Source organism: Vespa crabro, chromosome 20 (assembly GCF_910589235.1).
Source record: "Vespa crabro chromosome 20, iyVesCrab1.2, whole genome shotgun sequence".
Taxonomy (NCBI): Eukaryota; Metazoa; Arthropoda; class Insecta; order Hymenoptera; family Vespidae; genus Vespa; species Vespa crabro.
Window position 1 is genome coordinate 4,802,991 of NC_060974.1, and position 18,512 is coordinate 4,821,502.

Below are 18,512 nucleotides of genomic sequence, written 5' to 3' on the forward strand. Positions count from 1 at the left end.
TAATTCTAGTATATATACATATATATATATATATATATATATCGGTAACTATATTTAATATAGAGCAATATAGAGATAAATGTTATATCGTAATCGTTGGACAATTACAATATACGACGGTATGCGAATTAAAATAGTAAAGAGCTTGGGTCACATGACCAATCTTCGCAGAATCCTAAGTGTCTGTACGCACATACGTTGCCGAGAAGGCGATCTTGAACCAATAATAGAGTACAATATACTCCGCCATTCGTCTATTTTTTACTTTCAACGATCCACCTATATATATTCGTTCGGGCGAATATTTTTCTAATAACTGCGAATGCGCATATATGTATATGTGCGCGCGCGCGCATATTCTTTCTAGTAGGGTAATTATTTAACGATACAATTTTCAACTTTACGACATTGGATGGCATGAGAAGCATTTCGATTCTTTTATTAAAAGTCGATGTAATTCACAAGAGAGCCCCCTTTCCACGATATATCGTACTAAATTTCACTATTATTTTTGTCCAGTGTTACCACGTTCACATGTTCTATTCTTCATTCCTGTCCTTTCGAAAGCCCCACTTTTTGCCTTCCTTGTGACGATTCTCTGTCATCTATACCAGTGTATGAACGTTTTATTTGTGTATTGTTTTATTTATGATCGTCCGAACGAATTGGTACAAGTCCTACAAGTTTTTCCTTATTGCTTCATCTACCGCGATCAGAAACTAACAGATAGCGTCTTGTGGATATGACGGTCGTGTCGAGTGAAGTATCCGTTTCGTTGCTAAACGTATCATCTATATTCTTCGAATATGCGATAGATATTTGCGGTCTTTTCGTGTGATGCAAATGAGAATGCAATTGCTCGTTTAAAATGGCAAAAGACGAAGGGGATGACCTTTTGCCAGACAAGGACGCCGCAAAGGGATTTTATGCGAAATACGAGCCTAAAGAGATTCTTGGAAGGTTCGTCGTCGTATGTGTTTCAATAAAAAGTTTCCATCGAATATAATATCTGTTAAATTTGCACGATCCTTTTGATTTCATCCATAAATCATTGATAATCGTTACAAACCCAAATAACGCGCGATATCGCTATTATTATCATTATCATTGCCATCGTCATTGTCTCTTTGTTGGTAACATTATTATTGTCATTAATCTTTCTGCGGGAATATATGTATATTAAAATATAAGAAATTAACGTGTGCGTGCGTGCTATGTGTGCGTATTATATATGTATACATATATGTATATGTATATATATATATATATATATATATTATATACACGCGCGCGCGCGTATGCGTATGTACATTATGTAATTGTGTGTGTGTGTGTGTGTGTGTGTGTTCAGACTGAATTTGCAAAGATAGTAATAATTGTATTCTATTATCAATATTTGTATATTTGTGTGTGTGCTATATTTATAACTTTTGCCAGATATGGTTTTTAATAACTTTTCATGTTATAGAGGGATATCGTCGACTGTAAGGAGATGCATAGAAAAAGAAACTGGCATAGAGTACGCGGCTAAAATTATAGACATTAGCAATGAACCTCATGAATCTACGGAGGGACATACTATGAAAGATGCTACTTTACAGGAAGTACATATTTTGCGTAGAGTTGCTGGGCACCCTTATATTAGTAAGATTTTTATTAATCCTAATCAAGTTCATTGTAATATTACTTTATGGTATTATATATGAAGTAATATAAATTTTGCCAACGTCATATATACCACTGTTTCTTAATATTTGTCCAATTTTTCAGTCGAGTTACATGATGTATTCGAATCTAGCACATTTATATTTTTAATTTTTGAACTTTGCAAAAATGGAGAACTATTCGACTACCTCACATCGGTCGTAACACTGTCCGAAAAGAAAACACGTTATATTATGAGACAAGTATTTGAAGGAGTTCTGCATGTACATAATCAGGGTATAGTTCATAGAGATTTGAAACCAGAAAACATATTACTTGACGATAGCCTTAATGTAAAGATAACAGATTTTGGCTTTGCAAGGATGTTAAAATCTGGAGATAAATTATACGGTTCGTTAACATTTTTGCATATATAGTCTATGAGCTTGTCAAGGTACCAAAAGAAAAAAAGAAAAAAAAATATTCTTACCAATCTAATAATATATATTCTATTTGCGTAGATTTGTGCGGAACACCTGGATATTTAGCACCAGAAGTCTTGAAGTGCAACATGTTTGAAAATGCCGAAGGTTATGGATTCGAAGTTGACATGTAAGCATTGTCATATGTCTATTTTCAATGGTTTATCATTTGCCAATGGAAATGTCATTTGTTAACCTAACCAACGTATATTACTTTCTTAAAGTAACTAACCAAGACAAATATATGCAGGATATTCCATAACTGTGATCCATTGATTTTCTAATGCGTTATGTGCATAATAAGGGTCTACAAGCCAATGTTTATCTCTTCTTAGATGGGCTTGTGGAGTGATTATGTTTACCTTATTAGTTGGTTGTCCCCCATTTTGGCATCGAAAACAAATGGTCATGCTAAGGAATATAATGGAAGGAAAGTATTCCTTTACATCACCGGAATGGGCAGATATCACAGGTGCGATATTTTATCTATATATTTCCTCTTACTCTTACACACACACACACACACACACACACATATATATATATATATATATATATATATATATATATATATATAATGTGTGTATATTTATATCTATATTTGCAGAAGCTCCAAAAGATTTAATAAGAAAATTATTGGTCGTTGATCCGAAAAAAAGAATATCGATAAAAGAAGCACTGGAACATTCTTTTTTCCACACAGTGGTACGTATTTTTATGAAAAATTAATGGATAATGTTAGAAAAGTCCAAATATATAGAGCATGTATTATATCTTAAATGTTTTCAAGAAACGTTTCCGATAGTTTAACATAAGATCGTATTGTTTCACATTTAGATATATGCTTATATAAATGCTGATTTATTTTATGATTACATAAAGAGGCATTAATTAAAGAAAACAAAAAAAAAGCAGCATCTTTCATTTCTTGTTCTTTCTCTTGTTGTTTCATATCCATTATAGTAAATCCTCATACTTTGTTTTTTGTTTTTTATACGTACGAAAAACTTTGTCTACACAATGTATCATTTTATATTTCCAGCCTAGAATATATGGCAGTGGTGTAAAAAAACATTAACAATTATTGGATGTAAAAATGAAAGACTACAGCTTTTATGACACATTCGTTTTTAACATTTAATGATTATTTCTAATGCATATTTGCTTCCCATTGCACATATCATTTACATTATGTATTTCCAATTTTATTATACAAAACTATTGACGTTATATGAATTAATTTCTTTTTGAAAAAACTAACAAAGGGCCACAGGTACGAATTACACATATCAATTCAAAGAATGATGTATTAAATCAAATTTATATTTAGTTTACGAGTTTACGATAAATGTGGCAAATTTAAAAACATCACGTTCGAATTTTTCGATAAATTTTCGATTATTTTATTTTGTAAAGAACTCTTAAATGGTTACAGTTGTGGGATCAAGACATCGCCCCTCTAAAGCGTTCACTGTCATCTAACTCACGACGTCTGAGTAGGATATCTCAATTAGCTTTGGTAAATTATTTCTGTTATTCTTTCCTTTGGGATAAACATAAATTTTTATTTTTCGTCTAAAGTCTGCGGTGTAAATTAACAATTGGTAATTTTTAATTGTTGAATTATACCATTGTTTTGTGAATTAAAATAATAATATGCCTTTTCTCTGTTTATTAATCATTAAATATTAATAACCTTTGATATTTTTAAAATGCTCTCCTCTTATTTCCAAATTCAAAAATTTTATTCATATGCATGATACACCACGATCATTCAAGATTGAATGATGCATGCTTGTTTATGCTTTTCTATGCAGAAACTATATAGTAGATTATAGCTATCTCTTTAAGAAGCCCGTCTTTATTTTCCATGTGCCTTTATCCGATTCCGTGTGAATGTTTCGAGACCGCGTAAAAAGAAAATAAAGAAATAATTCGATAATCAATTATTTATACATACGTGTTTAATTAATTTGGAGTAATTAATTGAATTGTTCGAATAAGTAAATGTCTCATCTTATTCCATTTAATCATTAATATTTGTATATACGCTTATATTCTCTTAATTCATTTAAATTCGCACAGGAATTAAAGGCAAAGTCATTTAATGCACGAAGAAGATTTCAGTTAGCGATTCTTTGCGTACGAGCAGTGATACGTATTAAACGTCTTCACATTACACCCGAACCTCTTTCGACTCAAGTGGCTTGCACCGATCCTTATAGAATAAAGATCTTACGAAAGGTATTTAAAGTGTTAACATTTTATATCGTATCTCTTTGTTCGAACTTTATTAATCTCTTCAAACTTTTCTTGCAGATTATCGATGGGTGTGCATTTAGAGTTTACGGACATTGGGTTAAAAAAGGAGAAGGACAGAATCGAGCAGCACTTTTTGAAAATGCACCAAAGACAGAACTAAAACATCTTTATGTTAGCAATTTGAGTAGATAACCAATACTTTGTTGAAACATTAGTTGCAATTGGTATTTTATTCAGACTTTAGTAAATTCGTTTTTATAATAGAGAAGACATAATTAATAAACAAAGATAGTCTTTGATTATTCTGTTTTCACAACTTGTACGCGGTACGCACGATGAGAGGATGCTTTGGAATTTCTTTTTTCCTTTTTTTTCTTTTTTTTTTTTCACTTGTACTTTCCTGTTCTTTAGTATTACCTTGTAATAGATGGAAAATAATTCTACTCTAAAGTACTTCTAAAAAAGTACTCTGGCCCTTCCTCTTCAGGATTGTGTAAAATAGATCGAGATCCTTCGTCACAGAATATTTCAAAAAGAAACATCCTAAAAGGTGTAGTGGCTTTAAAGTAGAATGTAAAAATCAATTGATATACAACACAACGAATAATGAAAATTTTAAATACAACAATATTGTACTGTATCATTGGAAGTTCTTATCAAAAAAGATCTATGAATAATATTTATGTAGCATCAAAGAGAATCCATGTTTTATTAAAGTAACACTTATGTCAGTATTTTTTGCTCTCTTCGTGTTATAAATTAATAATTGTATCATAAGACGGCTTGATGAATGAAAGAAAAATGGACGGGCAAATATAAAGACGGCGGACGTACGATGATATTGAAGCCTATACTCGAGTCATGATCAAATATTGAAGACAGCTTAAAAATCAATAAAAATAATTTCAATGATTAGAATGAAATGATATGTATATATATATATATATACATATATATATATATGCACGTTTGAGATGTATCATAATAGAGTAAACGACATTAAAGATTTATTTTGACTAAACTTATAAAAGAATGAGGTATGTTATGTAATAAACATTAACGCTTCAAGTTTTTATGGATGTATATAAACATTTTACATGGCTTCCAGCAATTATCCGACACATATCCCATCGAAATTCAAATACTTGCTATACTTTTCCCAAAAATTCCTTATCTACGAAAGCATGGGTGTTTTTTATTTTACCTTTGTACGTTCTACGACATAGACTTTGTCTTAAAGTCCTAGATGCAAAAATTCCTGGGTGTACGGTAGATCCTGGGTAGTCGAGATTCATCCATCGCAGCTAAAATCCATTGTTGTGGAAAAGTTTCTAATTTATATGTAGCAAGCCTCATTGTTGTACTTCATGTAGCTTACTCAAAGTAATTGTTTACTCTATCACGATGCACACACACACACACACACACACATATATATATATATAAAATGATGCCTATAGCAATATCTATATATACATATATACATGAATCTCGTGATAGCCAAACTATATAATAGGACATTTTGACGTTTTATCAACGTCACTGTTACCTCTATACTTTAGAGATAATGCTTGATTTGTACGTTTCATTGGAACTTGATTTTTGTTCTTACAGATATATTATAATCAATTGTATTTACACAAGTTTGTAAACAATAAGAATTGAATTCTTCAATTTATTAAAAATTTAAGAGTACTTGAACCATAACGAAATCTGCTTTACAACGAAAACATTTATTTATCCATTTCTCCTATACTTGGCCGAACGAAGATGACAAATAATTGAATAAATTAGATATATCCAGTTGTATGTAAAGGTAATTGTGTAAAAATTCTTCTTGAGGATTGTTTATGTAATAAAAGCTAGATTAAAACCTATGATTCTCGAGTCACGAGGAAGAATTATTTATCTGAAATATTTAAAAGTCGTTTTGACAGAAATTAATTTTCAAGTAAAGTAATTTTCATTAAAACATGTTGAAAAACTTTACGCCGTATAATAAATAAATTCTCACTAGAATTATAATTATATTTCTTTTTAACGAACGCAATCGTCGACAAATTGAACATTATTATTTTAATTCTCTAAAGAAAATATCGAAAGCAGGCAAATTGTTTATATGGAAATGCGATTCGATATACGATGAAAAATGTGCAAGGAAAAATGTAATTGAGTAATTATAAAAACGATAGCGACACGAAAGCGATGCGCAGTCGCGCGCGCGCGCACACATTTAAGTAAACAATGAAGCGCGCCTCTAAAGTCGAGATGTGGCAACTGCGCACAACGATGATCCATGTGACAGAGAAAGAACGTGACAAAAGGTGGCAGAGAGTGACGCCGCCAAGATCGGAGCGAGTATTTGCCCGGGCCAGCCGGGTGTCGGGTGTGCTCTGCGTGTACGATACCTCTGTCTTTCTCTTTCTCTCCTTCTCCTTGTCTCATCTCTCTCTCTCCCTCTACCGGGCCCTCCTCCCCCCGCCCCTCGTCATCCCCCGCGCCGCCTTGGTACCCCCCACCCTTTCACTCTGTCTCTTTCTCGCGTGCGCGATACTCAGCTCCGTTCTGGCGTCGACGCGAAAGGTAAGAGCCTAGTACGAAAGCTTTTCTTATAACAACCGGCAATTTATCGGGCGATCGTAAGACATTAGCGAAACTCGTGTATATTTCAATCGGTCGTTGTACGATAATCGCGAAAGGTTCATCGAAAAAATGCTGAAAAAGGTGCACTGGGTAACGGGTGACGAGATATGCAGGGAGCTCGACACTACTCTCACACGCCCAGCCGAACTGCTGCGTCACATGGGCCGCGTTCATTGGTCGATAGAGCAGGATGACGTCACGAAACGCACTACCATTGGCCCGTAAGTCGGAGCCCAGACACGTGAATCGTGGCCAAGCAAGCATGGCTGTTGATGCGCAGTGGTTAACACTTGTAAAATGTTTCTGCCACGCGCCAGATCGATCAGGTTATAACCATCGTGTGTGCTCCGAAACGTCTAGGGACGACCGGTAGCTCGGTTAACGCGGAACGTACTCCTCCCTCGTGTTCGGTCTTACGTTTGTCTACGGTACGTTTGACAAGAGGAGAAAGATAGAGCGAGAGAGAGAGAGAGAGAGAGAGAGAAGGAAAGAGAAAGAGAGTGTGTGCGCGTGTGTGCGTGTTAGAGAGAGAGAGAGAGAGAGAGAGAAAAGAGAAAAGAGATATGACGCGCGGAAATAATCGTGAGAGTAATCGATCTCTCTTGCACTCTTTTTTCTGTCTCTCTCTCTCTCTCTCTCTTATAATTTCCTCTTTTCTCCTCTCTTCTCAACCTTATCCTTTTCTTCGAAAAAGTGTCAGAATCGTGCGTGTTGCTGTGTTTGTGTGCGTGTGTGTGTGTGTGTGTGTACGTGCGCGCGCGCGCGCTCGTGCTAACCTACGTATGTAGGTAGGCGCGCGCGCGCGCGCGCGCGTATTCCTGTGTGCGTATAGGTACGTTGTGGTGTGTACGTGCATGCGTGCGTATGCCCGCGCGGGCGCATTAACTCTCACCGTGTTGCGAGCCGCGGTACGAAGTTGTGGACGACGTACTCGTAACTCTCTCGATGCATTCTACGTAAGCTTTCCTCGTTATTCACCACGCCCGCTCGTCAGCGAGAGGAAACCACCGCAGATCGTTATTCTATCGGGGAGAGAAAGAGAGAGAGAGAGAGAGAGAGAGAGAGAGAGAGAGAGAGAGAGAGAGAGAGAGAGAGAGAGACTATCGCCTATTTAATTGACGTTCGTGTACAAGTACACGCGTATTGTGTTATACGTGTTATGTCTAACATTATCGCGCGTGTCTGTGTGTAAGCGTATAGGTGGTTGCGTGGCGTGTTTTCCGTGCCATAATAGATTCGACCAATGAGCGAATACTTGAGGCCATGACGTCACGGCACGAGGAGTTCCGATTGGCCGGCAGTACGTGCGTCGGCGGATACATCGGGAACGTATGCGTGCGTGTGTCGCTTTGTCAGTTTATAAGGAGCTCTGCTCGACTGTGTCTCCTGGCTTCGCGGCGCCGCTTCTTGAATTATCGCGCGACGACCCCCAAATACTTAGCGATCGTGAACACTCCTTCTCCCGTCCTCGTCCCCTTTTACCCTCCTCCTCTTCTGTCCGTCTGTCATTTTTTCTCACTTTCGTTACTTTCCTGGCTTCAACGTTAACCATCCTTTGGCTCCCTTTTTCCTCTATTTCCGTTCAAAGCTTCGCTCGTACTTTATTCGAAACTTTGGCGTGTCTTCGTTCGTCAGAATTTACGTACATATCCCCCGCTATTCGAATCTCAATGCTGAAATTCGGCTTTCCCGCCTCTTGTCTCGTCGTGCCTTCCCTCTCCGTCTATTTCGTCTACCCTTCGTCAGCCTTTTCTTTTCTCTTCTCTCCCCCCGACGAACACTGATTGCGAACCGTAAAAGTCCTCCTCGACTCGTTTCTAAGCTCAAAGTTATGTGATTTCTCGGACCAAACGAACCGACGATTACATTTTCCCAAAGACGACGACGACGACGACGACGACGACGTCGACGACGTTACCTCTCGTCGGCATACGATGGTAATCTTTAAAAGAAAAGACACATTATCAAGACGTGCGGAAGGAGGATGCGTCGATTCGAACGTGCTACGTGCAAACGACGTCGATCATTTTTATCGTCAGTATCGTCAGTATCGTTAATATCGAGAATAAAAGATTAAGCGTGTCGAGATTATTATTTTCAGGACCAAAAACTATCATAACTTTTTTAAACTCTTTATTTAACGCTGTATTATATATATTTATCGCGCGGTATGTTCGGAGGAGAGAATTTCTCTCTCGTGATGCTCTTCGTTATTCTCGACTCTCTCTCTCTCTCCCCCCCCCCTCTCTCTCTTGCTTATTTTAACAACAACAACAACACAGCACGACAAAATAGAAGATTCGCGTGCGAATTAAAAGTTCTTGCTCGTCCCTTTCCACTGGTGGTACCGCGTGGGAGGAGACGAAGCGACGCTTCCCGCGCGCTCCGCATTACGTCACGCCTAAGTCACGTGACGTACGTTGGGACGCGGTACTACTAATCGTGTTCCATAACATAATAAATTTTCAAATTGGTCCATTCGTTTAAACTCTCGAGAAGACGAAATCGATATGATATATGAAATCAATAGGAAAGACGTGCGATAAGAGAAGAGGGATGTAGAAGAGTCAGACGTTTGTTTTCTAGAAAATCGTGGGCCGACGAAAGGATTCGCGTAGAATAAACGTTCGCGTCCTCCTACCTCCTTATCGCGTATTTTAACGTAGGCTTATCGTTATTCGACCTCTCCGTCGTAGCTCCTCGTCGTCCCTCTTTTTTAAATTCGTTTCGGATCGACGAACGTGTAATAGCGCGTTTTGTTTTCAACGCAGATTGGCGGCCGTTCGCGGTTGGTAGCAGTAACGGATACGACAACAGCAATAGTAACGTCAACATCGGGCATCGGTAGAAGACTTAGGTACAACGACGATAACGACAACGGCAACAACAAGATCGACAACGACGACGACGGCGGTGGTGGTGGTGGTGGTGGTGGTGGTGGTGGTGGCGGCGGCGGCGGCGGCGGCGACGACGACGACGACGACGACAACGACGACGACGACGACGACGACGACGACGACGACGACGACGACGGAAGAAAAGAAAGAAAAAGAAGTAGTGGCGACAACGACGACGATTCATAGGTCGCGCAGAGGCGCGATACCGATCCTTGGGACGGTATCGTAAAGGAAGAGAAGGCAGAGTGGGTCGTCGCGGGGCGAAGCGAGAAGGGGTTTTATCGAGAGGACGCGATCGAATCGTCAAGAATGAGCCTGGAAACGTTGCTGGAAGCGGCGCGCTTCGTCGAGCAGCAGGAGAAGAAGAGGGAGCGCGTCACGAGCAGTTCCTCCTCCTCCTCCGATCACCCGCTCGCCGTCGCTCCCCACTCTAACCATCACAATTCTACCGAGCCACGTGGTGAGTACCACGCGCCGCATCTCGACGACTATTCCTCCTCACACGCTTCTCCATCCATCCTCCTTCGTCCGTCCGTTCGTCCGTCCGTCCGTCCGTCCGTCCGTCCTTTCGAGCCTATCGCTCGTGTACAAATATACACGCACGTATATACACGCAGGAGGATAGACGAATGAGTTAGTTTCCCCTTACGTGAAAGGCGCGGCTGCATTTAGTTTCTTTTCTCCTTGGAAAATTTTCTCTTTGGTAATATCTTTCGATCGCTCGATAAACGCTACAAGATCGAGTGTACGATGGGAATTGGTATGAGGCCGTGCGGGGGAGGGAGATAGGGCCAAACGAACGATTAAAAGTATTTGTTATCAAAGGGATCATATATACCGCAAACGCTAGCAAAAAAGTTTCGATTTGACGCGAAATTTAATTAAAGGATACGTCGTTGTCGTCGTCGTCGTCGTCGTTATCATCGTCTTTGTCGATGGAGGAGAAGGTCGCGAGACTTTGTTCAACTCGGTGAGCTCCGGTTAGGTCGTAGAGCGTCGTCGAAGGTAGAAAAGGTCCGGGCAAGCGATAGTGCTCACCGACGAGAGAAGAGAAGTGGAGTGTAGTGGAGTGGAGTGGAGTGGAGCGGAGAGAAGGGGAGGGGTGGGCACGGTGACCGTGGTGCTAAGCGCCGGTCGACGCTGCCAGAGAGGAGGGGGCTAAAGACCTGGAACGTGCCTGCCGTCGGAGGGGAAGCGAAAGGAACCCCCGGTCAGTGACTTTAGAAACTACGACAGATTTTCTGCGCTTCATTCACGTGCGCGCGCGCGCGCCACCTACTCCCATTGGCCGTAAAAACATTATACGCGTATCTTTTCACACGCTCTCTCTCTCTCTCTCTCTCTCTCTCCCCCACACATCTTTCGTACCATTTTCTTACCGGTTGGACATCGTTCGTTTCTTTGAAAGAACCGATCTTCTTTACGATACGAAAAAGGGATTTAAGGGAGTCCGCACGCGCGCAAATGTACGAGCGACGATCAGAATAATGAGCTCGCGTTGTCGCGTCGTGTCTCTCCTCTCGAAGAGAGAAATAAGGGGAGGGGAAAGAGTAAAATGGCGTAAGCGAGAATGGGATCGAGCGAGAAGGCTGGCTGGTGGGGTAAGACGGAGCGTGCGCAGGATGAGAGAAAGAGCACGCGGCTACGAATGCGGCGGTTATAAGCGACGCGCGGCGCATACGCATCGCGAGTGCATACGGCCGAGCGCGTGCATCGCGCATGCTCCTTGTCCCCGGCGAACCCCCACCACGCGAGACAGACCGCGTGGCAGTCTGATCAATCCACGATGTTGCCGGTTCCGTCCTTCTTCCTGACCTGCCATTGAGGGGGAATGGGAGAAAAAGGAGAGAGAGAGAGATAGGAGGCACCGGCTCTCCCTCGACGTTCCCCTCTTCCTCTATAGCGTGCGAGCTCGGATTTTCCCCTCTCTCCTATTATCCTCTCTCTCTCTTTGCATCACGTGGAGATGCGGCTCTTTCAATTTTTCATTCTTTATCGACCTGTGGATTCGGCCGTTAACGCGCGATTCTGTTATGTTGCCCTTTTTCTCTTTTTTTCTTTACCCCTTCCAACGACGAGCTTTCGTCGTTTCCTTCGTACGTCCGGACTCTTTCGGAATAAAGATTCTTTCGTCTTTCTTGTTACAGGTGTCAAATTGAAAAGGGATCGTGCCGAGCCAGATGAATTTCTTTGCGAGGAAAAAATGCTCATCATCGATGGTAAGTAAAAACTCATTGATGTTTTTGGTCGTTGCTTGAATCGCGCTTCGACCTTTCGTATATTTCTCTCTCTCTCTCTCTATCTCTTTCTAACGTCACCGTCACCACTGCCTCCGCCATCAACATCGCGATCATTTAACGTAATCGGTCGTCTCGGTAGAAGGGTGGTAGGTAGGTAGGTAGGTAGGTAGGTAGGTAGGTAGGTAGGTAGGTAGGGAGGGAGGGAGGGAGGGAGGGAGGTTGGGTGGGTGGGCCATCGTTGCCGGCGTGTTTCTGCTCCGAAGCAGTGACAGGGGGACGGTTTGGTCGTGTGGTGTCGGTCGACGTCAATGAGTCCACGCGGTTTCGTTCGTTGCATCGATCTTTTACGAAGAAAAGCTAAAAGAAAAGAACGGAATGTATACCTCTTGAGTCTTTAAATCGTTCAAGAATCACGTTACGTTCTTACGACGCGTTCACTCGATAGTAGAAGAAGGAAGAAAACTTGATGAACGATTCGAAAAAATTCTTCTATATCCTTGGATACCCACAAGCAATCTGTCGTCGTCATCGTCGTCATCGTTGTCGTCGTTGCGTTGTGTTGCGTTACAGGTTACTCTCTGTCGTCGCGTCGTTGACGTTAAAGTATCATCGAAACGGATAAAATATTAATTTTTTTGCAAGAGTTGCCACCCATTAAATTTTCGCGTTGAAAAGATCGGAAAGATCGTGTGTATTTTGAATTGTAAAGAAACTAGTAGGAGAATAATCAGTTTGAAAAGTTTTTTCGAGGACGCGTGCGCGAGTCAATCCTTTTCGCGAGTGAATTATTCGCGATTCGCGCGTTCCTTTCGAGTTTTCTCCAACGAATAACATTTAAGCATCAAACTCTTCTCGGAGAAGATGGGGATTTTGTTGAACGGCGAAGATACCACGTTGGCTCGATCTCGAAAAAATGTCAATACCATTGAAGGTACTTCGGGGGCGGATTCGAGGAACGACGACGATGGCGACTACGACGACGACGACGACGACGACGACGACGACGACGACGACGACGATGACGACGACGACGACTACGACGATGATGCGGACAAAAACGAGAAAGACGGCAATGATGTTGTCGTCGAAAGTAAAGAGAGCAATAACAATGTCAGCGGTCTCAGGAACGCGAATAATCTCTCATCGACGCAGGTCGTCGGTATAATCGATGTAGTCGTCAAGGACGAACCTATACGTAACTGGATGTGCCCTCCACCCAAGAAAAAATGGATACGACACTATTTCCTCGGTGAGCTGATTATCGCGACTTTTTAACGATTTCATCTAAATCGTCTATAAGTGATATAACGATAACTCTGGCAATTTCAAAGTTTGATTTTATTGAAAAGCGAATACAAAAAAAAATATAATCCACCGCTAAAGGAAAAAAAAAACTTTATATGAGAAGTAAATAATTATGTTTCCTACTGCTCATTTTTTTCTTTCTTTTTTTCTTTTCCCCCCATCAAAAAAACATCACTCGAGCAAACATTTCTGACGCGTTATCTCGCGGAACACGTTCCTATCTCGGCCGTGACATTGTACTAGAGCAGCAAAGAAACGGTTAATCTCTTTTCGACGTTTCTTCGATCATTGGGGGCTTTTTTTTTCTTTTCTTTTCCATTCGGTTTTTTCTTTGCCCAAAATGTGAAGGATCCTTCGACTCGAAAGGATCGAACGGTATCGGTTGGCTATTGCGCGACAATTCTTCGAATATCTTTTTTTCCTCCTTTTTCTTTCTTTTCTGTTTCTGTTTTTTTTTCTTTTTTCTTCTCTGAACCAAAGAAACTCTCGCGTACGTAGAATTCTCGTTTTAGGATTCTCTCGTTTGGTTCTTCATTCGAGTCAGAAATAGATGGAAGAAACTGCGAGTTATGCGACGGGGCTTTGCCAACTCTTTGGTACATGAATGAGAGTTAGGCTGCATGCGCGTACACGTGCCGCGCTAATTTATAGCGACGCGACGAATCGAGTCGCGAAGAAGAAACCTCTTGGGTCTTCGTCGTAGCGAGGAGTTTCGACTATGCGCGAACAATTTTCGCATTTACGTTGGTTCGACGCAAAAAGAGAAACGAATTTGCGAAACGTCGGATCTTTGTACGTATTTTGTGAAAATTAGAATAACCGAAGAAAAGAAGAAGGAAGAGCTTTTCCGGTGTCACGACTTCTCTGCCGTTTGAGTTTCGAGATCTGTCGGGTGAGAAACTACGCGATGTCGGATCGAAACCATCGCCATCGGTGACGGAATACGTTCGCTAATCTTAGACGAAAGTACGACCATTCAGGTCCAACCATAGAATGGCTCGAGTACTTGCATTGCTGTTGCGCTATCGCGAAACTCAAAGGACCGCGCTTTGATCTTGATCGAATCGAATATATATATATATATTTTTTTTTTTTCTTGTTCGCTGGAGATTGCTATCGTATCGATAACAATTCGTAATAATGTTTCAGAGGAGGAGCCGTTGGAAAGTAGCAGGACAAATGGGAATCATACGAGCGTATCTTCACGAGGGAGTCCGGTGATAGCGAATTCCCGTGCCACGCCGCCAGTAGCGAATGTCAATCTCAGCAGTCACGTAAATGCTCTTCATTCTGCCTCTCATCATCATCATCACCATCATCATCACCATCATCACCATCATCATCATCAACAGCAACAGCAGCAGCAGCAGCAGCAGCAGCAGCAGCAACAGCAACAGCAACAACAACAGCAGCAGCAGCAGCAGCAGCAACAACAGCAGCAGCAGCAGCAGCAGCAACAACAGCAACAACAAATGCAGCAGCAACAGCAATCAGTAGCGTCGCTACCGGTACCGCAATATCAACAGCAACAACACCATCATCATCAGAATAATCATAATACAACGCAAAATCATTACTTGGAGAATCATAATTCGAATCACTCAAATCAGCAAAGCGCCGGCAATCTCGTTGTAGATGTGGAAACTGGTCATGACAATAAGAAACACAGGAATGGGTAAGATTAACGTGGCATGAATGATTTTTAAAGAAAATAAAGAGATAATAAATAAAGGATCGTTACAGGCCGTGCGTGATTCGATCTGGTACAAGGGAAGTACACAACAAATTGGAGAAAAATCGAAGAGCTCATCTCAAGGAATGTTTTGAATTGCTCAAAAGACAGTTACCGTCGCAAGACGAGAAAAAGTCCTCGAATCTTTCCATTTTACACGCGGCCATCAGGCATATACAGGTACGCGGAATAAACAGCATCATTTATTTTTTGGAAATACTTCCCTATTTCGATAGTCTTTTATAAAAATAACTCGACTGAATCGTCTTGTTACTTTTGATCTATTTTCATCTATGCGCGGACCACGAAAAATAACAGCTGAACTTTAAATATCACGGCTTACTTAGCGAGAGCCTCCGTCGTGAAGATATCAGATTATTGTGTTTCGACGCAAACGTACAGGTTTAGAATGCGCATCGCGACTCGCTTAATAAATATGTCCTCTAGTGCGTAGAGAATGACGACGGAAAGATCGTGTCATTTTTTTTGCTCGCTTTATCGAACGCGCAATACCGACGAACTGAATTTGTCATTTTTCGTAATGTGCTTTCCCCATCCCCCCCAGGCCCCTTCTCCTCCTCTCGCTCTCGAAAAGAAATGAAGAAATTGTAAAAAGGTGGGAAGAGTCTAAAGGCGAGAAGGAATAGGAGAAGGGGCGGAGAGGAAGGGTTGGGAGGGGGGAGGTGTATCGCGAAACAGTTCGAGCCACGTGCGCTTCGTCGAGTCGCGCGCGTGCGTCTATTAGCGCAAAGTCCACCTTCGCTCACCGACTTTCCCCACTCTTTTCCTTTCTCTCCTTTCCGTCGATCATTTACGCCACGTGCACAAAGATTCGGACGAAAGCGAAAAGCTTGAATATAATAATAATGTTAACAAGTTATATCGAGGGGAAGTATTGGAGACCGATGATCATTGGTCCCCGGAGTATATATATCTCTCTCTCTCTCGAACAACTCGTTCGAGATTCGAAAGGGACGGGACGGGACGGACATCCTTTTCAATGAATTTCCATTTGAATTTTTCCTCCCATTCGTACATTCATTACCGCGATCTTTTTCTCCCTCTTTTTTCCTCTTTTGTTTTTCTTTCGTTTTAAATTTTTTGCTTAAAGGCATTGAGAAGGAAGGAGCGCGAGTACGAACACGAAATGGAAAGGCTGGCCAGAGAAAAGATTGCGGCGCAACAGAGGTTGGTCGCTTTGAAAAAGGAACTCGCGGCAACGTGGGATCACATCGACTTTAATACTCTACTGCCAGAACAGAATACGTCTACGGAAGCTGCGGCAGCAAGAAATGGTAATGAGAAAATAAAATAAAATGTATCGATTATGCAATGATTAAATCGATTAAGTTCCAGAGAGCATGGAATTCGAGGTGGCCGGTCTTGCGCGCGGCGGCACCAGATACAGTAGTACCAGCAGCCTTAGCAGCGCCGCGACGGCTAGCTCACCGCAAGCGCTCCAAACGACAAACACGAGTTCAAATATTCACAATCAAGTGGCTACCGCTGCCGTCGTATGTCAAACCCAGGGTTTGAATCTTGCTCAAAGTTCGAGGGAAAGCCCACCGGCAGCAAGCTCGAGTCCTGGTGTACCCGCAGGGACCCCTACCATTCCTACGCCGGCTCAGGTAAAAATAATATCCCTCTTACCCATTTAATCGGTCTATTTAGCGTAACAAGCTTCCTGATCTTTTTCTCGTAGGAGAAGGTGGTGGCGACCTCGCCCACGAATTTGGTCCAACAGTCTCATCTGCATCTACCGATAAGCGCCCAAATGTTGAACACGGGTCAAGGATTGGCGACGATCGTGCCGACCCTATCACATATCGGCCCTGGTCTCAGGGTGATCCCTGGTGATACGAGGCAATTGCTCGTAACTCATGCCGCAGCCGCAGCCGCAGCCGCAGCCGCCGCTGCTGGTGCTAACAATGAATCCCGGCCGCTTACGTTGGCCGTACAAAATTCTTCGGATCAATCGAGACCGCTGATTGCCGTGCAATCGAACACTGGAAGCGAGCCAAGGCCCGTGGCGCTGGTCGTTCACTCGTCCACGGCTAATGACAATCGTGTGACGTTCGTGCATTCTAATCTATCGAACAACGACAGACCATTGGCTCTCGCAGTGCAATCGTCTGCTGCGAGCGACGTCAGGCCCGTTACGTTTGTACATTCTGGAAATGAAGGAAGGCCATTGGTCCTTACCGCCCATTCTCCCGCTTTAAACGTCTCCAGTGAGTAATGATAATGTCGATTTGGAAAACGATCGACCTCGACCTTTTCTCTCTTTCTTTTCCTTTTTTTTTTTTCCTTTTTTTTTCCCCTTTTTTTTTCCCCTTTTTTTCCCCTTTTTTTCCCCTTTTTTTCTTTCTTTTTCTCTGCTCATCTTAGAATTTACAACGAGGAAAGCAATTGACAAATACTCCTCGCGCATTTGTCGATTTTATAGATGCCCAGACGACGAGAATAAGAACGGGTGGCGAAACAACGCAAACTACGCATAAAATGGTCGGAGGGGTAACGCTGGTCGGTGGAAACGGTTCGGAGCTAACTAGACTTCCCGGTGGCGCGGAATTGAACATTCTCCCCGCAAACGGTGCGCGTCTTGGTACCATTCTTCGTTCGTTTTAATTTTAACGACTATACGCACTTTGACTTGCGTTCCAAGGGCAGGTCGCATAGTTGCGCTCCTTGCGATGCATTCGGTGCCAAAGAAAAAGGACCATTTGCAGAACGGCTCGCGCGTACGTCATATATGTCCGCTGGTCGCTTTGAAAATGGACGACAAAACCTTCCTCATCCCGTCAAATAAAATATATCTATCGGTGGTTTACACACCGATTGAAATGATTTATCTCGTTCTAGGATTGACCCTGAGTCACGCGGGAGTGTCGCTCCAAACGACGACAGGAAAGGCGGGTTCGACGACAGTTATGCAAAATGCTCCGTCCACTGAAAGTATAGCTCACATAGTCGGTCAACACGCTCCACTTTCCGGTCTGACACCTATAGTCACACCGATGACCGTCGTATCTCAAGGGAATAATCAAGTGACCGCTCACATTTTGGCACCGTCGAGTCTTGCGGGAAAAATGATAACCACTCCTATTCTCAAGTCTGTCGGACAAATGCCACTCGTAAATGCTCAGTACCTTAATACGACGACGTTGGTCAAGCCGGTTGTCGTTGTCAGTTCACCATCGAATTCCACCCCACCGTCTACCACGACGGCATCTTCTATCACGCAACCTTCCTCGACCTCGCATTCAACCGTCTGACAGAATCAAAGGAAGATCAAGTTAGTTTGAGG

The 18,512-nt window shown here is 42.0% G+C and overlaps 2 protein-coding genes across 22 annotated transcripts in view; both read left to right on the forward strand.

Moving 5' to 3' along the window:
* Positions 1-70: 70 nt before the first annotated feature.
* Positions 71-6,265, forward strand: LOC124431143 (phosphorylase b kinase gamma catalytic chain, skeletal muscle/heart isoform). 4 transcript variants are annotated; one of them, XM_046978652.1, is made up of 9 exons: positions 71-960; positions 1,469-1,644; positions 1,771-2,055; positions 2,166-2,256; positions 2,462-2,598; positions 2,734-2,831; positions 3,562-3,645; positions 4,212-4,370; positions 4,446-6,265. In XM_046978652.1, the coding sequence occupies exons 1-9, from the start codon at positions 869-871 to the stop codon at positions 4,578-4,580; spliced, it is 1,257 nt and encodes a 418-aa protein (XP_046834608.1). In that variant the 5' UTR covers positions 71-868; the 3' UTR covers positions 4,581-6,265. The 4 variants fall into 4 exon arrangements, with proteins under 4 accessions (XP_046834608.1, XP_046834609.1, XP_046834613.1 ...); XM_046978656.1 differs by lacking the exon at positions 71-960 and adding an exon at positions 1,345-1,369; XM_046978653.1 differs by lacking the exon at positions 3,562-3,645.
* A 219-nt stretch (positions 6,266-6,484) lies between these two features.
* Positions 6,485-18,512, forward strand: part of LOC124431132 (max-binding protein MNT-like) — a 15,524-nt gene continuing 3,496 nt past the window's right edge. For 2 of the 18 annotated variants that reach the window (XM_046978621.1, XM_046978613.1), the window contains exons 1-11: positions 7,304-7,459; positions 9,803-10,388; positions 12,076-12,147; positions 13,100-13,417; positions 14,623-15,148; positions 15,217-15,385; positions 16,317-16,500; positions 16,556-16,833; positions 16,908-17,436; positions 17,652-17,798; positions 18,068-18,512. The exon at positions 18,068-18,512 is cut by the window's right edge. In XM_046978621.1, coding sequence (XP_046834577.1) covers positions 10,238-10,388; positions 12,076-12,147; positions 13,100-13,417; positions 14,623-15,148; positions 15,217-15,385; positions 16,317-16,500; positions 16,556-16,833; positions 16,908-17,436; positions 17,652-17,798; positions 18,068-18,480 — 2,787 coding nt within the window. In that variant the 5' untranslated portion in view covers positions 7,304-7,459; positions 9,803-10,237 and the 3' untranslated portion in view covers positions 18,481-18,512. The other 16 variants (XM_046978623.1, XM_046978615.1, XM_046978617.1 and 13 more) reach the window with 16 other exon arrangements.

Coding starts and splice junctions, on each gene's coding strand:
- LOC124431143 (XM_046978652.1), top strand. CDS start 869: ATGGCAAAAGACGAAGGGGATGACCTTTTGCCAGACAAGGACGCCGCA. Junction 1,645..1,770: donor TGCTGGGCACCCTTATATTA/GTAAGATTTTTA, acceptor CCAATTTTTCAG/TCGAGTTACATGATGTATTC. Junction 2,056..2,165: donor ATCTGGAGATAAATTATACG/GTTCGTTAACAT, acceptor CTATTTGCGTAG/ATTTGTGCGGAACACCTGGA.